The sequence below is a fragment of the Mastacembelus armatus genome, chromosome 18 (genome assembly GCF_900324485.2).
Source record: "Mastacembelus armatus chromosome 18, fMasArm1.2, whole genome shotgun sequence".
Classification (NCBI taxonomy): domain Eukaryota; kingdom Metazoa; phylum Chordata; class Actinopteri; order Synbranchiformes; family Mastacembelidae; genus Mastacembelus; species Mastacembelus armatus.
Genome location: NC_046650.1, coordinates 1,393,874 through 1,416,565, shown reverse-complemented (window position 1 = coordinate 1,416,565; position 22,692 = coordinate 1,393,874). Strand labels below are relative to the sequence as shown.

The 22,692-nt window shown below is 39.0% G+C and overlaps 2 protein-coding genes across 8 annotated transcripts in view; one reads left to right on the top strand and one right to left on the bottom strand.

Annotated features, from left to right (window-relative positions):
- peli3 (pellino E3 ubiquitin protein ligase family member 3) overlaps positions 1–9,835 on the bottom strand; it is a 24,527-nt gene extending 14,692 nt beyond the window's left edge. Inside the window, exon 1 of one of the 4 annotated variants that reach the window (XM_026298770.1) lies at positions 9,697–9,835. The gene's annotated coding sequence lies outside the window, so the exon portion shown is untranslated. Of the gene's footprint in view, positions 1–6,336; positions 6,606–9,696 lie in introns of those variants that run through there. The other 3 variants (XM_026298768.2, XM_026298767.2, XM_026298769.2) reach the window with 3 other exon arrangements.
- Positions 9,734–22,692, top strand: rce1a (Ras converting CAAX endopeptidase 1a). 4 transcript variants are annotated; one of them, XR_003295154.2, is made up of 10 exons: positions 9,734–9,936; positions 11,544–11,646; positions 11,822–11,905; positions 13,193–13,271; positions 13,428–13,595; positions 14,440–14,511; positions 14,651–14,713; positions 16,075–16,442; positions 19,241–22,289; positions 22,384–22,692. XR_003295154.2 is itself a non-coding variant. In XM_026298772.2 (8 exons), the coding sequence occupies exons 1-8, from the start codon at positions 9,767–9,769 to the stop codon at positions 16,302–16,304; spliced, it is 969 nt and encodes a 322-aa protein (XP_026154557.1). In that variant the 5' UTR covers positions 9,734–9,766; the 3' UTR covers positions 16,305–17,295. The 4 variants fall into 4 exon arrangements, 1 of the variants encoding a protein (XP_026154557.1); XR_003295153.2 differs by having other exon boundaries at positions 19,241–22,692; XR_003295155.1 differs by lacking the exon at positions 9,734–9,936 and adding an exon at positions 10,197–10,411 and having other exon boundaries at positions 19,241–22,692.

The window sequence follows — 22,692 nt, the reverse complement described above, 5'->3', positions numbered from 1 at the left end:
CCTTCTGCTTACATTTGGTTTCATTCCATTATTGCTTGTTGTTGTTTAAATGATGTTTTGGGGTGTTTAAGAAGTTTTCTTTATGGACATTTTTTTTTAGGAAACTTAACTTTCCACTCATTTCCATGAAATCTGACTTTGCCACCAAATGCACTAACCTTCACAATGCTCATTATGGCATCATGGCAGACTTTAGATTCTGGGTAATAGTTGTGTCATATCCCCTGACCAAGCAGCCCAGTCTACATCACTAAAAATTCACAGTAACCTATGCTTGCTCTTTTGGTTATGCTGCTTAGATGCTGCTTTGGTTATGCTTTGTTGCAGAATGTTGATGATGGGAACAGTAATGGTAACATACAGTTTTTAATGGAAATTAGTTCCACTCTGTCATGTTGCACCTCTGGTATTTAAAAATATTTGTATTCAAAACAATTACAAGCTTCTCTAAATTTGAATACTGGTGACAGCACAATCAAGACAAGACTGCAAACTATACCATACCATGAACATTACCTAAGGACATCAAAATCCAGAAACATAATCAGAACAATACTACTTAATTTGTCTAGCAATATGCTAATGTTAGCATGCTAACATGCTCACGATGACAGCACTAACATGATGTTTAAGCAAGTATGTTTTCCATGCTCACCAACTTAGTTTGATGTGTTAACATGGTAATGTTTGTTAATTAGCACTACACAACAGTTGAGACGTAAATTGTTTTGAGAGGTTGTCAAACATTAGCAAAATGTGTATGTAATAACTTATATTGTGACTATATATTCCCACTGTATCACCTAGCATCTTACTCCATATGCTTCAGTGTAATACCTTACATAATCTTGAAGTTTCCCTGCATGATGATAAACCCCAATATCTAGCAAAGTATCTAGTGTATGTGTGTGTCTGCGCATGTGTGCGCGTATGTGTATGTGGTTGTTGAGAATATGTCCATCAATCTGGTCTGCTCCTATATAGGCCTGTTGTCTCCAGTAAAATGAGGAAAAGAGCGAGAATGACAAATGCTCAGAGAGAGACAGAGGATGCACCTGTAGCACTCATTGGGTCTATTTGAATGTAAAAGAAGGCCAGTTCACATGACCCTATTTGTTGACACATCTAATCTTTGGGGTGGAAATGAAAGTGAAAGGGAATATATAAGACTCTCACCTCAGTTCTCTCATCTTATTATTAAATACTGCACCTCAAAAAACAGTCAATAAGAGAGAAACCGCTGACAGAAAAGCCAGCATACCACCCACACCAACATACCACCATCATGGCTTCCTGAAGGTTACTATTTTTAGGCTGATGCTGAGATTTTGTACTGATGTTTACTAATATAATATTTAAAGGTACTGTCAGTAAAAGTGTTATTGCTCTGTAGTTCCACTGGACAATAACAAGATATCTAAGTGATACCAATGACTCAACAGTTATTTAGCTAGGCACTGAGATCAACTAAATGTTCAGCTATGGGCTCAGTGGCTCAACATACAGTTACATAATGATTGTTACTATGTAACATAAAGTATGGCAGAGGCCTGTGAGCTGTCTAAATAGAACATAATAGTCTTTTGATAACTGGAAATGATTCTGCATTTTTCAACATGTAACTCCTGAAAATGAATCACAGGTAAAGATGCACCAATGTTTTTTTTTAACAAAATATTTCTCAACCCCAAATCCCCTACTTTCCTGTGGCAGCGTTGTGAAAGTGAGCATGGGTCCCCAAACAAAATGAAGGAGCAAATCTTGAATTTAAGTTTTGTTTGAGTTCTTTTTAAAATCCTAAATGAAATTTTCCTGTTATAACACAACTTGGATGAACTTGGATCTTCTTCCTAACTTGCTTCACAGGAACTGTGTAAACTATTGCTTGCAAGTGTATAATGGCAGCTACAATATAGCATACGTAATAGTAGGTTAGTTAGCAGCTACTGGAACAATACATTACATGACCCTTGCCTTGTTGCAGCAGTCTCCTGAGAGTATCTAATTTTCCATGAATTCACCAGTGACTCCATGCTTGTGAAAAGTTTGGTAGTTCCACCTACCTAATTAGTACACTGAGATCCAAATGTGCAAGGTTTAGAGCATACACTTAATAATTCTAGATTTAAATGCAACGGCCCCATAATCAAATGTATTTATTCCAGTAACCGTCTGCAGATTAATATCAGGTGAAAGACCATTATACAGTCAATCCGCACCATGGTGCTATCCTCCTTCACATGCAAAATCCAACTTCTGTGTTGACAATCTTAGCGCAAACAATCTCTAATTGACCTTTCTTAAGTACTACTGAAATACTCCCTTTCCATCTGTACAGTGTTTCCACCCTTGAAGTAAACTGGCTTAATATTGAAATTAATTTAAACAAGACTTCAGAGAATGCAAAATAATATGAGCAGCTTAAACTATCTAAGCTTTCTGTTGTTGCGAGCTCACTTCCTCTCATTTTGACCCCGAGCTGTGGGAGACCCTAACAGGTGGTCTGCTACTGCATTACCTAATCTTGCTGTCACATGTTTATTGCTGTCACATGCAAACACATATACATAAAATCTCTTTCCTAAAAAAATTTCAAAAAAAGTTCCCTAAAAAAAATGTCCATAAAGAAAACTTCTTAAACACCAAAAATCTCTTGTTTGAGGTTTTGGAGATAATGATCACCATGTATACACCTAACAAACAATAATGTTGTTTGGTATGACCAGGGTATATTTACTACTGTATTTACAGGGTGTGGTTCAGAATTCAATTCTTCATGTGTAGGGCAGTTAGTTATTGTGTATTAGTCTCCACACATCTTTAATAAGTTCTTGATAATGCGACTGCTGTCTCAGCACTAAGTAATAGCTTCTACTTTGGTTTAATGAATAGTGTCTGCGACTTGAGAGCCTCTCATGTTGAAAATGTGTCTAGAAACAGCTGAATCACAAGGACAGCAAGAACAGTTAATATGATTTGGTCTTGATAATGCTTCTAGCATTTCTAAAGTTAGGACCATTACTGTTACTCCCAAGGATATGCTGGCAGTGCAAAAGAGGGTCACATTCATGGCTTATATGATTTTGTACAAACACTAAGGGACAGAGCAGTGGATGAGTTGTGAGCACTGTTGCCTCACACCAAGAAGGGGCCTTTCTGTGTGGAGTTTGCATGTTCTCCCTGTGCTTGTGTGGGTTTTCTCCAGGTACTCTGGTTTCCTCCCACAGTCCAAAAACATGTATGTCAGGTTGATTGGTGACTCTAAATTGCCCATAGGAGTGAGTGTGAGTGTGTGAGGTTGTTTATCTAAGTGGCCCTGTGATGGACTGGTGACCTGTCCAGGGTGTACCCCTGTCTTTCACCCAAAGAGAGCTGGGATAGGCTCCAGCAGATCCCCATGACCCTGAATAGGTGTAAATGGGTATAGATAATGGATGGGTGGACAAACCCTAAGATCTCAACTGATTAACACATGTATCATCTGTCACAAGATCACAGTATACACTTTGAACCAGATCTATCACAAAGAACTATCCTTGGCCTTCTCCTGGAGAGACTGAAGACTAGTAATCTGAGTAATCTGACTGATAACTTTTTTGGCAGTTTTTCCCAGATTTCTTTATTCTGATTTTTAACATAAGGGAGATTATAATACAATGCTGTTATTTCATATTATAATGAATTCTGCAGGTGCTTGCTTGAGCACTCACTTATGAAAAATTTTCTTTTTCATTTATTTGAACTTAAATGACATAGCATGTGCTGAATAATCCCACCAATTGTTTTGTACCATTGTAAAATCAACACTTGGTGCTGGATAGCATTTAGAAGCAATAACAGGATTGAAAACAGACCGCTAGCAAAGTATGCATGTAAAAAAACATGTTTTATTTTCAGAGGGGCTAGTATTCAGTTCCAGTGCAAAACTTGGATGTTTTTTTTAATAAGAATAATGACTGTTCCACAAGCTAAAGTGCATGTTATTAACACATAAACCTTAAACCTTCCATAAACCTTATCAGGTTGTCTTTGTGCCTGTACCATAAAAAATCATGACAATTGTAACCATGATTTGATGCTTGCTTGCATGAGGACGAAGGTCTACTAAGCCTGCTGGTGTGCCTTTTTTGATGTTTAGGTTGGCAGAGTTGTTGCCATTCTGCCTGCCAACATAGAACCACTGTTTCAGGACATGCTCCCGTGGGTTGTATCAGAGGGTAGGGACAAAAACCCTTACATGTAGGTTGGAGGACCTGTTAGTTTACAACTGGCCTGACCATTTTATGTCCCAAACAACAATGCAACAGTGGCATAAGTATAGAGAAGGTTCAAGTCTTAGAACCCACGTCTGTTACACAGCAATATAGAAAGAAGGTGAAAGAAGATGTACTGTGTATCAGTATTCACCTGCGCAACATTGCCAAAATTAGGAACATCCTGTCTCAAAATGATGCAGAAAAACTAGTCCATGCATTTGTTACCTCAAGGCTAGATTACTGTAACTCATTACTATCTGGGTGTCCCAGTATCTCCATAAAAAGCCTCCAGTTAATCCAAAATGCTGCAGCCAGAGTCCTGACAGGAACTAACAAGAGAGATCATATTTCTCCTATATTAGTTTCTCTTCTCTAGGGCTGGCTTCAGGTAACCCTGAACCATCCCTTAGTTATGCTGCTATAGGCCTAGACTAGGTTTGCATGTTCTCCCTGTACTTGTGTGGGCCTAGACTGTCCCTGACTGTCCCTGACTGTCCCTGACTGTCCCTGACTGTCTCTCTCTGTCTCTCTCTGTCTCTCTCTGTCTCTCTCATACCTTCTGCAGGTGTCCCTGGTCCTGGAGCTGTTTATCGCTGATCTGCAGTTACTGGTCCCACCAACCTGCAGTGTCTATTTGTTGTTTATGGTTGCTGTTCTTTTCTCTCTGCTCTATCCACTCACCCCAACCGGTCGAGGCAGATGGCCGCCCAAACTGAGCCTGGTTCTGCTGGAGGTTTTTTCTTCCGTTAAAGGGAGTTTTTCCTCTCAACTGTCGCCATGTGCTTGCTCATAAGGGATTTGTTGGTTTTTTTTTTTTTTGTAAAGTGCCTTGAGATGATTGTATTGTGATTTGGTGCTATACAAATAAATTAAATTGAATTGAATTGAACCTAAAATGAGCTAACATTAGCTACCATAGGCTCTTTAATCCACCATCTGTGTCTTCTATTAAAGTGAGACTGTTTCATTAAATGCTACATATTAAATGCTGGGTAAAATAAATGTAATCCTCCCCAGACTCCATTTATTCTATTTTGCACTTAAATATGAATTAAAGTGCATCATGCCAATGCAGAGGCAGACAATACTGGCTGATTTTACTGAGAATATTTGCCAACAGGGATCTATGTTTTAGGCTCATCTGCCCAGCAAGCTACAACTAATTATTCTGCAAACTATAATGTATTTGGATCATCAATACTACCAAAACACTGTCACTAGTTTTTGTGTTGTGAACCATTTTGAGCTCATTTTATTCATCAGAGCAAATCTTATCATGCACCCTGGAACCATCTAGAAATTGGGAAATTGTACATAAAACATTTAAATGCGCCAAAAATGCTTTATATCCGGTCCAATGCGAGTCCAGCGTGGCGTCTCTTATTTTTTCTGCCTGTGCAGATTGCAGCGGATTACGTTTTCCCAGGGCCATGCATTGACGATGAACGCCTATTTCTTCTTCTCTCTATTAAGATATAATGATGTAGCAACATGATCGGCATTTGTTCAGAAACAGGAAACACAAAATAAGGAGAAATAGGAAATGACCGCAGCGCACATGCAAAACCTTATATTTCCTCCAGTTTTGGCAAAATCAACATGAGTGTTATGCAGCCTTTTGTGCCATTTTAAAGCGCATGCAGGCGGGGCTTGTACACGGGGGATTCCACCGCACAGACAACACACGCGCATACACGCGCATACACACACAGACACCTTACACACAAACACGCATTTCCCTGCGATGCACGCAGCAACAGCAGTGATGTAGAGGTAAAGACCTCAATAAAAAGGCTCACAGCCATTTATAAGAACAAAAAAGCTCTACTTAAAGCCATATTTTGCCACACTTCCATCAGTTTCACATCCCTTACCAATCACTTCACTTCAAAGCCTCACCTCAGCCTAAATAAAGGTTACAAAGTCAACGTCCACAAATGAGAAGGTGATTACAACCTCGTTCACCTTCAAACCAATGCAATAAAACAGACAGCAGGCATCTGCTGCCACTTGCTCTTTCGTGGATGGATCTGCTGCATTAAAACAGGTGTTGAGACAAATCAGATAAACAGGCCCATACCCGCTGATGTTTGCCAATGGAGGTCCAGGACCGGCTCGGATCTGCGCGTAATTCCTCTGCTAGATGTAAGAGTGTGCGTGTGTCTTGGTTCGGTCAGTTCCCGTAACGCCCAGGAAACGTAAAGACAGAGAATAGGGCAGTAGAAGAAGAACCGTGGAGCACACGAAGCGGTAGCATCGCCTCTGCTCCGTTCATGTTACATCGGAGACTGATTCATGTTCATCACTACCGACTACACCAGCAGACAGCTAGGGGACACGCCTACACCTCTCTTGCACGCGCCCGCTCGCTCACAAAAAGAAAAAAAAAACAACTTGTCGCACGAATATTGTGTTGCCTTCATGTGTTCCTGGTAAATTCTGGGCTTCAAATGTTTAAGTCACTCAAATAAATAAATAAATCACGTCATGTTTCTAAATATAGATTTGTATACATTTTGGGTTCTGCCTTTGTAAGTGTGAGTCTGTTTTTTTTTTTTTGGCATGTTATGGACCGTGTCTGTGTATAAAGTTTTGATGATGATAAATAAAAAAAAATGTATTGTACATTGTAAAGGTGTACTCTAAAAATATACATCCCTAACTGTAACCCTACTTCCAGAAAAATCTGACAACATTTAGCAGAGGTTCCCAAATACATCCTTTCTTATAGTTTCTCAAGAACAAACACTGAATAAATTGAATTCAGTAAGAATTCTCTCCCTCCTTTGACAAACATATCTTCTCACTTCCCACATATTTCAGATAAGAGAGCAGATTATTAATTTCCATGAAATGTGCTGTCAATTGATTCTCTTTTTCCATTTTATAGGACTTTTCCATTCTAATATTCTTTGTTTTAATTCCCTTGATGTTTTTCTGCAAGGACACAGAGCTTCCTTGTCTTAACATCACTGGCCTGTATCTCCTCTTTCGGCCAGCTTATTATGCCAGCGGGGTATCTGATGACTGGCAGGGTGTAGATAGCTCAGACCTTGTTCTTCCCATTTAGCTGACTTCTTAGGACTTGCCTTACTCTCTGTAGGTATTTGGCTGTGGCTGCTTTCATTGTGGCTTCTTCTTGGTTCCCATTTGCCTGTGGGATTCCAAGGTACTTGTAGCTTTCCTCAACGTCTGTTATGCTGCCATCAGTCCTGATAATCTTCCCTCTCTTTGTTATCATCCAACCACACTTATCCAGTCTGTATGACATTCCCATGTCATTGCTGTATATCCCGGTGGTGTGGCTCAGTGAGTTGATGTCTCGCTCACTCTTGGCATACAGCTTGATGTCATCCATGTACAAGAGGTGACTGATAGTTGCTCCATTTCGTAGCGTATACACACAGTATCTCACAGAAGTGAGTACACCCTCATATTTTTGTAAATAATTTATCATATCTTTTCATGTGACAACACTGAAGAAATGACACTTTGCCACAATGTAAAGTAGTGAGTGTACAGCTTGTATAACAGTGTAAATTTGCTGTCCCCTCAAAATAACTCAACACACAGCCATTAATGTCTAAACGGCTGGCAACAAAAGTGAGTACACCCCTAAGTGAAAATGTCCAAATTGGGCCCAAAGTGTCAATGGTGGTCACAAAATATTATTTTCCAGCACTGCCGTAACCCTTTTGGGCATGGAGTTCACCAGAGCTTCACAGGTTGCTTCGGTCTGAGGATGCCCCACAGATGCTCAATAGGGTTTAGGTCTTGAGACATGCTTGGCCAGGCCGTCACCTTTACCCTCAGCTTCTTTAGCAAGGCAGTGGTTGTCTTGGAGGTGTGTCTGGGGTTGTTATCATGTTGGAATACTGAAGGGAGGGGATCATGCTCTGCTTCAGTATGTCACAGTACATGTTGGCATTCATGGTTCCCTCAATGAACTGTAGCTCCCCAGTGCCGGCAGCACTCATGGAGCCCCAGACCATGATACTCCCACCACCATGCTTGACTGTAGGCAAGACACACTTTTCTTTTTACTCCTCACCTGGTTGCCACCACACACACTTGACACCACCTGAACCAAATAAGTATATCTTGGTCTCATCAGACCACAGGACACGGTTCCAGTAATCCATGTCCTTAGTTTGCTTGTCTTCAGCAAACTGTTTGCGGGCTTTCTTGTGCATCATCTTTAGAAGAGCCTTCCTTCTGGGACGGCAGCCATGCAGACCAATTTGATTGAAAATCTTCTTATAGCCTAGGCCATCTTTATGTAGAGCAACAATTCTTTTTTTCAGATCCTCTGAGAGTTCTCTGCCATGAGGTGCCATGTTTAACTTCCAGTGACCAGTATGAGAGACTGAGAGCAATAACACCAAATTTAACACACCTGGTCCCCATTCACACCTGAGACCTGGTAACACTAACGAGTCACATGACACCAGGGAGGGAAAATGGCTAATTGGGCCCAATTTGGACATTTTCACTTAGGGGTGTACTCACTTTTGTTGCCAGCGGTTTAGACATTAATGGCTGTGTATTAAGTTATTTTGAGGGGACAGCAAATTTACACTGTTATACAAGCTGTACACTCACTACTTTACATTGTAGCAAAGTGTCATTTCTTCAGTGTTGTCACATGAAAAGATATGATAAACTATTTACAAAAATGTGAGGGGTGTACTCACTTCTGTGAGATACTGTGTGTGTGTGTATATATATATATATATATATATATATATATATATATATATATATATATATATATTTATATGTATATATACATACATATATACATCGAGAGAGAGACACACACACATACACACATATATATATATATATATACCTATTGTGACTGATCTGCCTTGCCCTGCCTTTTGTGTTGCCAAATTTTTATGAGTGGATCCAGTGATGTTTTTAGCTGCTAATACAATTTGTTAAATTACGTCTTTGAAAATGTACAAATGAAACCCATCATGTGCATGGTTAAAATTTACTTGTCTTTTCAGATGCACTTAATTGTACATTTAAATAAAAACGCATCAGCTTGGCTCAGGTAAAATAGTAGTGGAATCAATTAACCATGTATCTAGAGACATTTTCACCTCTGGCAAGAACTCTGCTTTGGATCCATCGATCTTTGTAGCCTGGAGTGTAAAACTGAAACTTTTTTGAGCTCATGTATGAAACAATGGTTGTTTGGGGGGTATAACACGAACTTGACAACAATAAAGGAAGTAGCTGCACAAGGTGGCAGTAGGCTAATGCAACAATAATGATGCCCAGCCGCCGTACACCGCCGAAGAAGAAGACAAACACGTTATGACGTAGATATACAGCGCCGGAGCAGCTAGCACTGTAGCTAGTCAGGTTAGCTCACATCCCGAAAGAACAACATTGACAATTTCACGCGTGGTGTTGGTGGACGCTTTACCTCGTTAGATGCTCCAGCAGCCCCCGCGGTGCCCAGTAGCTGTTTGGTTTAGTCTCAGCCGACAGTCGTCATGCCGGAGGAGGAGGATTTGTCACCAAACCTTGTGACAGAGGGGGTGAAACAGAGCCATGGCGAATTTATACCTCCAGAAGGCTTATGCTGGGTGTCCGTGATGTCCTGTCTACTGCTCGCCTGCTCTTATGTTGGAAGTCTCTATGTCTGGAGGAGTGACCTGCCGAGGTAAGCTGTGGACGTTCTTTATGAGCAGTAGGTGATTCAATTTGACATGTTTTTGTTTCCTGGCTAGACCCTGAGCACAAACCAGCAAAATTAGGTTAAGCAGGCTAAATCAGAGGCATTCTATCCAGCTTCCTTCACTGCATTTGATAGTGACGCCAGCAGCGCCGCTGTGTGGCCAGAGATGAGGTGCTCCAGGATTTAGATTTTGAGTCGTGAAATGGGTTTTCAGACATGTCCGGACTGACCTGTTAGGCAGCCTCAGGGGTGCAATTTGCGTAGTCGCCTCATTCACATCTCCCACTTGTGCGCACTGTGTATGTCATTTTCCACAAAGCACAGATAGGTGGGAGGTTTACTGTTCATTGTGATGAACAACAGTTACCGCCGGTACAGCCGCTTTTGTTTCTGTAGACTTGAGATTTAGAGAGGGAGATGCAACTATAGCCCTCAGTGAAGATCGCGAATGACAGTCTTGGTAAGCTTTGATTTTGCTTCTTTACTGTAGCTAGTCTTTCTTTAATCTTCAAATAGACAAAAAATTTTTATAAATAGATTGCTTTATTAATCCCCGAGGAAAATTACCTTGTTGCAGCAGCCTCTTCCTAAAAATAAAAAAAAAACAATGAGGTGTACGAGGCATTTGTTAAAGAATCAGAATCGTCTTTATTAACCAAGTTTGTGCACACAAACAAGGAGTTTGACTCTGTTTCACGCTCTCTCTATGTACAAGAATTAAAATAAAGTAAAACTTTTTAAGACAGGAAGATAGGAGGTTTAAAATAAAGAAGGGAACTGAAACTCCTATTGCAGTAGGAGTGCAAGGATTTAACTATAAAGGTACAAATGTACAAACGTGTATAGAGTTATTGTACAATGGTTATCGCTGCCACTTTATGACATAGGTTAAATTATATGCATAGCTAAAGGGACTATAAAATAAAACATATGTTTAAGAATTAAAAATAAACTGAATCAAACAAAACAACACAAAAGAGCCTAGCCTGTAGATTAGAGACTATTATATACACTGTAACAACTAATACTATGATACACTGTACATTAGTGCACCCTAAAAGAAACGATATATTAAGGTGCATGCATGAATATTAACAGTCTTATTAACAAATGTAAGATGAACATGTGTATAATATAGAGAGAGAACCAAAAATGTTGATCGCATTTTCCCTCAGCCCAGTTTTATTATGGCTTAGTATAACAACACCGCTAAAGCTAAGAATACAACATGTTGTTATGGTTTGTTTTACACAAGGTACTGTGCTGGAATATTTCTTAGCTGTGGCCCATCACTAGTAAATACTCCAGAAGGCTACTGGTCCAGACCAAGAAATAGTCCATATTTAAACACCGGTAATAGAAGAAGTAAAAATGTCATGAACAATAGTACTGTGAAGGATATTTGAGAAAGCAGAAAACATTAAAATAATACAATGTGTGAATGGTGTAACATCCTGTACACAGAAAATAGCCTGTCAGGGGCAGGTAAAGTCCTTGGCTGCTGAAAGTATTGCTGTGACAGCTGGAATTGTGTACCTCAACCTCTGTGGTTTTGATGGCTGTGTGATTGTTGTCTGTACTGTTTGTTTCAGGGATCACCCCACCGTGATAAAGAGACGCTTCACCAGTGTCCTGATCGTTTCAGGTCTGTCGCCTCTCTTTGTGTGGGCATGGAGAGACTTCACAGGTGTCAGGGTGAGTTTGTGTCTCAGAAACCACTGACACTTTTCTTCTACATTCAGCTCTTATACCTGAGGATTACATTTGTTAATCTGTGTACTCTGTTGTCTCATGTGGCTGTCTGACACATTAGTTGTTGTATAATCAGACAGACCCTGTTTAGTTATTTTTATGTGCGATTATGTGTCAGACTGGCCCGTCATTACTGGCCCTCATGGGGATCCGCTTTGAAGGCCTTATTCCAGCCATCATCCTTCCTCTTCTACTCACCATGGTAAGAAATATCTTCCTCATTCCCTTAATTTACAAATGTATTTAACCACGAATGTCACTTTATATGCAGTCAAAAAATTTGCTGTCCATGCCTCTTGTTATAGATTAGGTGAAAGAAAAAGTGTTGTTCACAAAGAAACTGGAAGTTAGTTATTACAGTTTGGCTGTTGATCAGAGGTTGACAGTAACAAAGTAAATTTACTTGAGTACTGTACTTAAGTACAGTTTTTGAGAATTTGTACTTTACTTGAGTAGTATTTATTGGGGAAACTTATTACTTTTACTCCCCTACATTTGAAGGTTAAATATAATACTTTTTACTCCACTACATTTCTATAAAGACTCTCGCTACTCAGTAGTTTTGCAAAGAAATTGTCTAAAGAAACCGAAAGACAATTGACTGTGTTCAAAATGTTTCTTGTTTGCATGTGTTTGTCCCACTTACACACCTTAAATATACACACTCCGGTAGAGTAGTTGGCGGTATGCGCCTTTGAACACTGGTTGCGACCTGACAAGAAAAAAAAAGACGAACGTTTGTCCCACTGGTGTTACCATATCGCGCTCAGATAAGGCATTTTGTGCTGTGCGTGGGTGGTCATGATTAAGTCCTGGTCGAGTCTTTGTTTTGTCCTGGTTTAATATTGCTAACATGAGTCGTTTGTTAGACCGGATGTGGGCCTGGTTTCATTTCAGTTTAATGTTTAGACACGTCTCTACTTTTTCTAACGTGAATTGTCTAATATTCAATACTTTAAAAATGTAAGTGCTAACTTTGATTGACTTGCTGCAGCAATGTTTAATAAAAAGGTTGTGTTTAATTTCATTGAAACTGTGCCACCTCTGTCTTTAAATCCTAGTGACTTTAAGTTTACACTAAGGAAAGTTTCCTCTGTTTCCCATTTGTCTATTCTGTATAAACACGTCTTGTTATTGTAATCTAGTCTATATGTAATATTCAATCCAGTGAACTAGTACAAATACTGCAAATAATACCTACAATGTAAGACATATTCTTGACTGCACTCATTTAAAAATGCATTGTGAAAAAACACATTTTCAGATTTTTTTAAGTACTTTGAATACTATTTTTGAAAGTACATATGCCAGTACTTTAGCTCAAGTAATATTTTGACTGAGCAACTTTTACTTGTATTGGAGTAATATTTGACCAGGAGGGTCTATACTTACTCAAGTAATGAAGTTGAGTACTTTGTCCACCACTGCTGCTGATAAGCAGTCAAACCCATACTCCTGTGTAAAATTAGACCCTGTTCATATGCTTCAGGTCCTGTTTCTGGGCCCCCTCATGCAGTTGGCAATGGACTGTCCCTGGAGCTTCATAGATGGGATCAGGGTGGCCTTTGGTGAGACTACTGACATGCTGAATTATGCCCTCTTTCAGTCTTTTCAAACTGCTCCAAAACTTGTTACACTGACATTTAAATTCCAGTGTACTATAATGAATTGCTTTTTCTACAGCAGAGCTAATAACCTCGTTCTTTGTGTTTGACCTGGTGCAGACCCATGGTTCTGGATGCTGTGTTTCAGTGATATGCGCTGGTTGAGGAATCAGGTGGTGGCACCGTTAACAGAGGAGTTGGTATTTAGGGCCTGCATGCTGCCAATGTTGGTGCCCTGTGCTGGCCCTTCTGTTGCCATTTTTACCTGCCCTCTCTTCTTTGGAGTGGGTGAGTAGTGATAGTACATGACAGTACATGTTATTCACCATCTGGGTATATTTTTTCATAATGATCTATCTCGATAATTCACTGCATGTAACACCATTAACAAAGAAGAAATCACATTCAGCATATTTGTTAGACCTCAGGGATACATACCGTGTGTTATGGTGGGTACATCAGGGTACCTTTTAACTTAAAGGTCTATATTCAGTTTTGGATGGAATCTGAGGTAAATTGCGCATTAGTTGATTATTCTTATAGAGGGGATTTTTTTTTATCATAATATGTATCCAGTTTGTTTTATTGCACAACACTAATTTGTAATATTGGGTTATGTAAATAAAATTTGACTTGACTTGAAATTTCTCCTAGGAGTTGGTGATAGAAAGATGGGTAGATAAACTTTATTAAAATTTAGGAGTCTAAAATCAGCTAAGAAAGAGGTGAGTAGTAGATTTAAAATTTATCAGGTGGATGCAAGCATGACACAATTGAATGGTCATATTGCTTTATTTATGGTACTGCAAATTTTAGATTTTTCAGTCTTTCATGTTACATGGAAATGATGTAAACCAGTAACTATGAAGAAAAATATGAAAAACACAATATGTACCACATGACCGTTAGAACATTTAGACAAGCACTAACTTTTTCGTTATTGTTGGGGTTTAAATTTAGTTTGGATTCCAAGTAGCAGTAATACTGACTTAGTGTTAACATTAGCACACACAATGTTGATATATATCTCAACATTTTTAGTATTGATTGAATAGCTGCTGCTGATATGTTTGATGCACAGTTGAGTCATTTTGCTGCATTTCTGGGTCTCTCAAGCTGTTATCTATTCCAGCTCACTTCCATCATGTGATTGAGCTACTACGATTCAGACAGGGTACGCTGTCAGGAATCTTCCTCTCAGCAGGTAAGAACTTATGTGTATAATAATGTATCATCTTCTCACAGAATAGTTTAGAGTCATTGTGACTTCCAGTCTGCCTGGAAGATACAGCAGCAGGATGAAGCTGAAGCTGACTTTTTGTCTTTTGTTTGGTCTACAACAGTGTTCCAGTTCTCCTACACAGCAGTGTTTGGGGCATACACTGCCTTTATCTTCATTAGAACAGGTAAGAAGAATTTAGGTTGGAGTGTAACATAACATCTATGGTTTATTTGTCTTGGTGTTACTTTTTAAAAATTTATTTATTTAAAGGTGTGTCAACTAAGAGTTTGATAAATCAGTTGAAAATAGTTGCTCTCAGCTATACTACCCCCCTCAAATGTTATTTCAGCTTCTCTACCTTGTGTTGTCAAAGTGTGTCTATAAAGAAGCTCCAGCCAGATAACAAAGGTTAAAAACCAAAAAACCATGGAGGAGCTCCTGCAGTTGAAAGTGTGAAACAGTGGCTGCCAGAGCGAAGAGGCAGTGTTGTTTTGCACAGGGTCAGAGTCACAGTGTTAAAAACAGCGAAGGTTTGAGTTTGTTGTGGTGTGTTCTTCCCTCTGAATGCGTTAGTATCAAAAGCTAAGAACTCTGAGAACTATTGTGTGATTGGTCAGAAATTTGAAGTGGGCGTGGTTAATGCGGAAAGTGGAAGTGTTGTCTTCCTGCTTTTTCAGCTGGCGGTTGTCATAGCAATGGATAGTTTTGACAAACAGCTGCCTGACATGGTGAGGAAGTATGAAAATCTTTATAACACATCTTGTATGAAGAAACAAATGGCAAATAATTTGTGGTTAGAGGATAGGTTGCGTACGGAGGAGCATCTGAGATCTTATCCGCTGTATTGTAGTTTCTGTCAGATTCCCACAATGCTTAGCGTGCGCGATGTAAGCTGCAGTGGGCGTATGAAATGTCCTGGCGAGAATAAGAACACAGTTTGTTCTCTTCTTGTTCTCGCCACCTTGAGAAAACTAACAACTTGCTTCTTGCTTCTCGTGGAGTATGTATCAGGCTTTAGGATCTAACTTTGACAAGAACTGAAAGTATTTAAAGTGACTTTGAGGATTGAAGGACTGAATTGTGATGGTAGACAAGTGGGTCAAAGCATCTCCAAAAAGGCAGGTATTTTGAGGTGTTCCCAATGTGTAGTGTACCTACTAAAAGTTATCCAAGAGAGAACAATTGGTGAAATGACGAAAGGATGATGGGTACCCACCGCCCATTGTTGCGTGTGGAGAAATAAGGCCGCCCCATCTGTTCAGGTCTCCTTTATATCACTTGGATGGCTGTGCACGATGGTACATCATCTACCTGGGAAAGAGATGCATAATATGCTGTAAAAGCAACCTGTGAATCTGTGTAGTGATGCATGAAGTTTTTTTGTAAAAAAAAAAAAAAAAAGCATAATGCTTCAGCACAGTAGACATCACACTGCTCCAGCTGTGATTATTCATTTCAGTCTCCATTCAGATGTTTTCTCTCATATACCCACACTGTAAACTGGTCAACACAGTGTTGATGTTGCCTCCTTTTTATGTGTTACAGGTCACCTGATAGGCCCAGTCCTCTGCCATTCCTTCTGTAACTACATGGGTTTCCCTGCCATCAGTGCAGCCCTTGACCACCCCAACCGCCTCACCATCCTCTCCTCCTACCTGCTGGGGGTTGTCCTGTTCCTCCTCTTCCTGTTGCCCTTCACTGATCCCTACTACTATGTTCTCCCTACACCTGTCTGCACCCTCACCTCCTCCCGCAGCTTTCTCTGCCTCTCCTGAGGCTCAAGCCACTCCCACACTTCTCAGCTTCTGCTGATGAAGTAGTCAAGGTTGTTTCTTTGCCAAGTTAGAATTCGGTCCAGGGCGAGTCTGGACCAACAGCATGAAGAGCCATGTGTGCAACATTGCCATGGGGAGGTGAGAAATTCTGTAGCCATTTTCTCTGGTCTCTGGACATATGTCTTTACATTTACATGACATATTTCAGTGAATCTGCTGAAGCTGTACAATCTCTTGGGCATGTGTGGTTTATGTTGCTGCAAGTGAACCTGAGACTGCTCATTTTCAAGGACAGCTGAGTCGTTGCTCCCACCCTGATAAGTGATGGTAGTGTAGATATACACAACACTGAAAGACAATTCTTCCCAGATCCTCTTGCGCCGGTAGAGCTCGTCAGTTTGTGATGAGGCATCACATTGTACTTTTATGGTATACACATTTTTGCACTCTGCCTCATCTTTTTAAAAGATAATTCAGGCTTATTTTAAAGTTGGATTTAATTTTGTAGTTTCAGGCCATCATTCAACCACTGGTTTTAATATCATGGTATACATCACATTTTTTTGCTGACGTGATATTGGTAAAAAATAAGCACTGTGGAAAAATGTTTACAGCACACTTTTAGCTGTAAAATGTCTCTCGCAGTGCAAAGCTTTGTCACATTCCTGGACAGAATTACATAAATAAAAGTAGAGTTGTAGAGTTAGGCTTCCTGACAGGGTTTGACAAGTATTAGGTCAGGTTAGGGCCATTTTGTTGTGGGGTGTGTTGTTGGGGTTGAGTTCAGGTTTTATTTTCAAATGTAATTTAGCCTGGTATGGTAATGGTCAGAAATGAATGAAGCAAAGAAAAAGTAGCTCCAGGCCTCAGGTTCACTTTAGGACTTAGATTTAGCAATAGCAGTCAGGTGCAGTTGGAGCTATAGAGTGGATACAGATTGTGTTTGGGAACAGTATAAAGAATACACTTTAGACTATATCTGACAGCTGAAGTTACAGCAAAAGAGAAAATGGGAAACTGTAAAAGAAAATCCTACACAGTTGCCAGCTGTAGGCTCCTGTATAACAACACCAAGTTGTAAAAAGCAGAATTATCTTTGACCACCTTTGAATGAAGATGAAAATTGTTGCTTTCAGCTATGGTTTATGGGGGAAAAATGCCAGAGAGAGTCATAACCATTACTACAAGTGCAACATTTTGGTCTGTAGAGGTGCATGGGGATGTTGGGATCTTTGTGTATTCTGTTTGGGTTTCCTCAAACAACAAATAGCTGTGTTGTAGCTACTCTGGAAAACACAAATCTTGTGTGATGCTGAAATAGGGAAATGGTACCACTGCACAAAACAGTTTCAGGAATGTGCTCTACATTACCAATAGTGTTGTTAGTGCTTGTTTTTAACAGAGAATTTTGAGCCAAATTTCTTCTTTATTTGAATTCATCCTCTGGGACTTGCTGTTACAACTTGCTGTTGTAGTGAATCAATTTGCTTGAATCAGTCATTGTTTAGTATATGAAGAGATATATTATTATCAATGGCTATTTATATACCACTGCATGTGCTGGTAATTGTCCTGTCAGTGAAGGTTGGTGTTCCTAATGTCTGAAACATACTCTTTGAGTGCACCAACACAAATGACAAACTAAGCCATACATACTCAAGGGGTGCTGTTTTGTCTTTGTGGACGTAAAACATGATTCCTTTAGAGGGTGATCCACTGACTGGTCAGACTGTGCTGCAGTGACGGTCCAAAATGATCAAGTCAAAGCAGAAAATTTTTACTTATTGTTGCCTGTTTCCCTTGTATAATATTTGGGTATAAGGTTTCCTCTTGAATTATTGTTAGGTGCTCGGTCACATCAGCATTTCAAATTAGCTTGGGGAGGGAATGTTAGTGTGTGCAGGGATTACATGTAGAGCTTAGCTTCATGAATTCACACCCTGTTTGTTGGTACTGATCTTTGAGTATTGCTGGATTACCAACTGGGCAAAATGGGCACCTGCTCTGCCATCCTAAAAGCCAGATATTATCATATTGTGCTCACAAAGTATGTACAGCTTGTGAATGTTGCCTTTATTCAAATTAAATAAAAAATTACAATAAAATAAAAATAGAAACAGGGGGATACAAATACTAACCTTCAAGACTTGGAGTCCTATATCCAAATTAATTTCCCTGTTCCTCCTTTTGGTGTGACTGGGCATATAATGATTTAAGGAGATATATTAGCAGACATTTGTGTTTGTCATTACATAAGTATGTTTCAAAACTGGTCTTTGAGGTGCTAAAGTGGCTCATAGCCTTGTTGCCATATAGTATGCCAGTTTCTAATTGTTTTAATATTCTATTCTAAACGGGCTGCCCATAGAAGTTTATACTTTATAAAGCAGTCTCAAGTAAAATACGGTTTTCTGATTTCTCAGTCTGTTTCTTGCTCAGTTTATGTGTAGATTTAAAAGGTGATTTTACCTACTGCTTCTTTTCTCTGTTGCTTTGATGATGTGCATATTACTACTAGCAGAAGTGTAAGACCCCAAAACTCAGCTGTACTTTGGAGGCAGCAATACAGTGACAACTACATTGTAGACTGCTGCTAGATACTGACTCAGATTTGCTCAACAAAAGATGCTTTGTATCTGTATCTGTAGATGCAAGATGCACTATAATGGACCCTTTTTAAAACATAGTTTTTCTTCACTTCCATATAAGTTGGTATGTTTGTTAGTATGTAGTATGTTCCATATAAGTAAATATGATTACATTTTCAGGGAGCACTTCTTTTACTTTTGTTTATGGCTAACATTTAATTTTGGACAGTTACAGCACTAAACATCTGCACAATCATTTAGAGGGGCTTTCAGACTGAATTACTCTGTTCTTTAAAAATGTTGATTTTTTTTTTTTTTTGTTTTGTTTTTTTTTTTCCCCTGGTACAGGAACAACCACCTGCTGTGCAACATTTGAATCATGACTTACATAATCATTTCTGAGAGCATTCTGATGGACCCTCTAACCTCTCATTCCCCATACAGTTGGTGACATTTGAAGTGCTTCTGATAGAGAGGAAGAACTGAAAATGGTAGAAACACTATAAGCTATACTCATACTGTGAAGTAGTAGGCTGCTTGGGTGTTCAGCAATAAGTCCTATATATGGGGAAGTTTTTAGATATGTTTTGTATATTAATCACCAAGTAAAATGAGTAGATGCTCTGGATGAAACAGGGCCATAGATGTATATAAATTATTTAGGCCAGTTAAATAACTGTTGGTGGTGATGGTTTAAGTTTAGACGATGTGTTGTATTATGTATATGTGAAGCTGCCAGCAGGGGGTGTCAGAGCACTTTGTGAGGGGCAGAGATGCTGTAGCCTTGCAAAAGGAGAACTCAGGACATCTGCATTGTCTTATCAGCTTGACTGATATCAGTCATCCATCACTGGAAAACAAATTCACTCCTAACCTATTTTTCCTGAGCTTGACAATGATTTTGCCCCATAGGGGAGTGATTCAGGGAGGAGGAGTCTATGGTAAGACCCCCACTGATGCTAGTAAAGATGCTAGATGGTATTAAATAGTTTACTATTACTTACTGTCTTTAAATAATGAGCATTTGATTGCTATGCTATAAATATAGAAGCCTGTGTTTTCTTACTTTTAAGAATATGCAGAATTTAGAATCCTCCCAAGGCTTAGCTATCAGAGAATATTCCTAAACATGTTTTTATCCACATAGTGATATACAAATACAATTGAATTGAATAGTAAGGCACAGTGTATCACCATAAAGAGATGTAAGTCTTTTTAGTCAGTCTAGGAGCATTTTACTGACGCACCATGATCTAAATTAGAATGTCCCCACTTTTTTCTTGCTTTTGTCCATTTTTTTTAACCTTTTAAAAGCAATTAGTGAATACGAAGATATCATGTGAATCTAAATATGGTGTAGTTGTTCATTTCAAGAGCAAAGCAGAATGCTACAAATTGGTTTGAGACCGATTTTTATAATCCTAGAATAAAAAATGATTCTGATGGCACAAGTTTTTGCTTGTAGAAAAAAAAATTCCAATGAAAATTGATGTTAGCCCTTTATTTTCAGGATGATAGGCAGATCAGACTATGGTGTGTGTTCACTTACTTGTACTAGTGCACACCATATTAATGTTTGATAATATGGTGTGAACCATATATTAATGATGAGCTTTTCGGTGATAGACATAAAATACACCAGAAGCTTAGTTACTTAATGGGAAATTCAAACCAGAATTTGTGTTGAAAAGGGTTTAAATGCAGAGAAAAGTCATATAGTGACATGATTTTGGAATTTAGGTTCCATAAAGATCACTGAAATGATAAAGTAAATATTAAAGGATAATAATCACATTTTCCTTTTTTTTTAATGTTTCAGTGCTTGTTGATATTATTTTCCTTCTGAATGCTGCTCTAATTTTGCATGCAGTCCGGTTGAATAGTATAGCAGCCCTACTGCTGCCTTCAGGACATGTATTAGTCATGGTGAATAATAAATAATTGCAGTACACAAACCCCAAAGTAAGTTTGAAGTAATATTGTTATTGTTTATGTACAAAAATCAATACAGTCGGCTGATTCTCATTCTTTTGCAGTTCCAAAATGTTGATATGAGCATCTGTCTCAAAAAAATTAGGACCATTTAATGAACACAATTTATTTTTTCATCCTGCCACTGCAGGGCACCAGATATGTGCATTTTCAAATGTTACACATAGTCGGCTTTCAAAACTACATCAAATATGCATATAGGTCAATAGAGAAATTGCTGCCAACCACATCTGCCTGTTAATTTACCTGATACCAAAGCAGAGGCTGAGAGTGAATTAAATATGTGCGCTTTGGAGCACTTTATTCTAAAGCCAAGCTGTCACCATCTGCAGATTTAGCAGGATGCAAAGGAAGGATATCTATCTGAGATACATAGGTTGTATCTATGTTACTTAGGTTAAGCAATCTTTTTAATCAGTACACATCTCATCAAACTTCAAATTAGTTATTGGTTGAGCTAATGGCAATCCCAATGTCCCTGTCCTCTTCCCTCACAAAAAATCATACATCATAGGTCATCATTATTCATCATCATTAGTCCTTTAACCATTACTTTGTTTATTAAACTAGAAGTTCAAGCTGTTCACCAGTAAGCCAGACATTTTTTAGGAAAGTAGACACATGACGTTTGCACCTTTTCCCCGTTTATTTCAGTTACAACAAACATTAATGAGATCATGTGCACTTCTTTCATAGACTGACCAAACTCTTCAACTGTTGCCTGCACACTGCCATTATCTCACTCAGAAAGCTTCTTACTTTGTTCTCCCACCCCCCCCTTGTCCTCAGATGTACCTGAACATTTGCAATTCAATTTGGATTAACACTCATTTTAGCTTTAATGCTGAAGGAAGATAAACACATTTTCCTAAACAGTATTCTCAGCCAGCAATTACATATCAGTATTGGATGCTGAAGATGCAGAACCTGCAAATAATATGCAGAGAGCAGCATTGACAGACTGCAGTCTATTTTTGCTAAGTTTAGCAGCTCTGTTGTTTTAATATATGACATCCAGATGAATAATTTCAGATGTGCATTTTCAGAACTTGTGAAATACTGTGGCTTCAGAAAGTATTCAGATCCCTTCACCTTTTGAACATATTGTGTTGTAGACTTTAAATGAATAAAATTTCCCACTTATTAATCTACAATTACTAGCCCATAATGACAAAGTGAAAACATTTAAGAATTTTAGAAAAATTCAAAAATCTCATTTACAAACATATTCAAGATCTGTGTTGTGGCTCCAAGCACTGGTCTGGTGGCTCCTGTTTAATTTAATTTTTTTGAGATGTATTTCAAACTCAGCAGTAGACTAGCGATCTGTCCAGAGTGTACCCCACCTCTCACACAATGTCAGTTGGATTAGCTCCAGCCCCCCTGCAACCCTGAATTTACCAGGGTAAGTGGTAGATGATGGATGGATTTCCACCTGTGGTAAATAGAATTGATTGGACATAATTGAAAAGCACAACTGTGTATAAAATGTCCTACAGTTCAGGCTGCATGTCAGAAGAGCAAGCAAGCCACGAAGTCCAGGAACTTTCTGGAGACCTATGTGATAATACTGTGGTGAGGCACAGATCAGCACAAGAGTATGAAATCTTTTCTGATGCTCTGAAATAGAAAAACCTATGGAACTTTGCTTCAGAGTGCAGCGACCTGAGGCTAGGATGACCATTCACCTTTCTGCATAACAACATGGAGAATACAGCAAAGACAACACTAAAGGAAAAATCTCTGACTGCCCATGACTTAAACCACAGACATCTGTGTAGAGACCTAAAGACGGCAGTTCACAGACA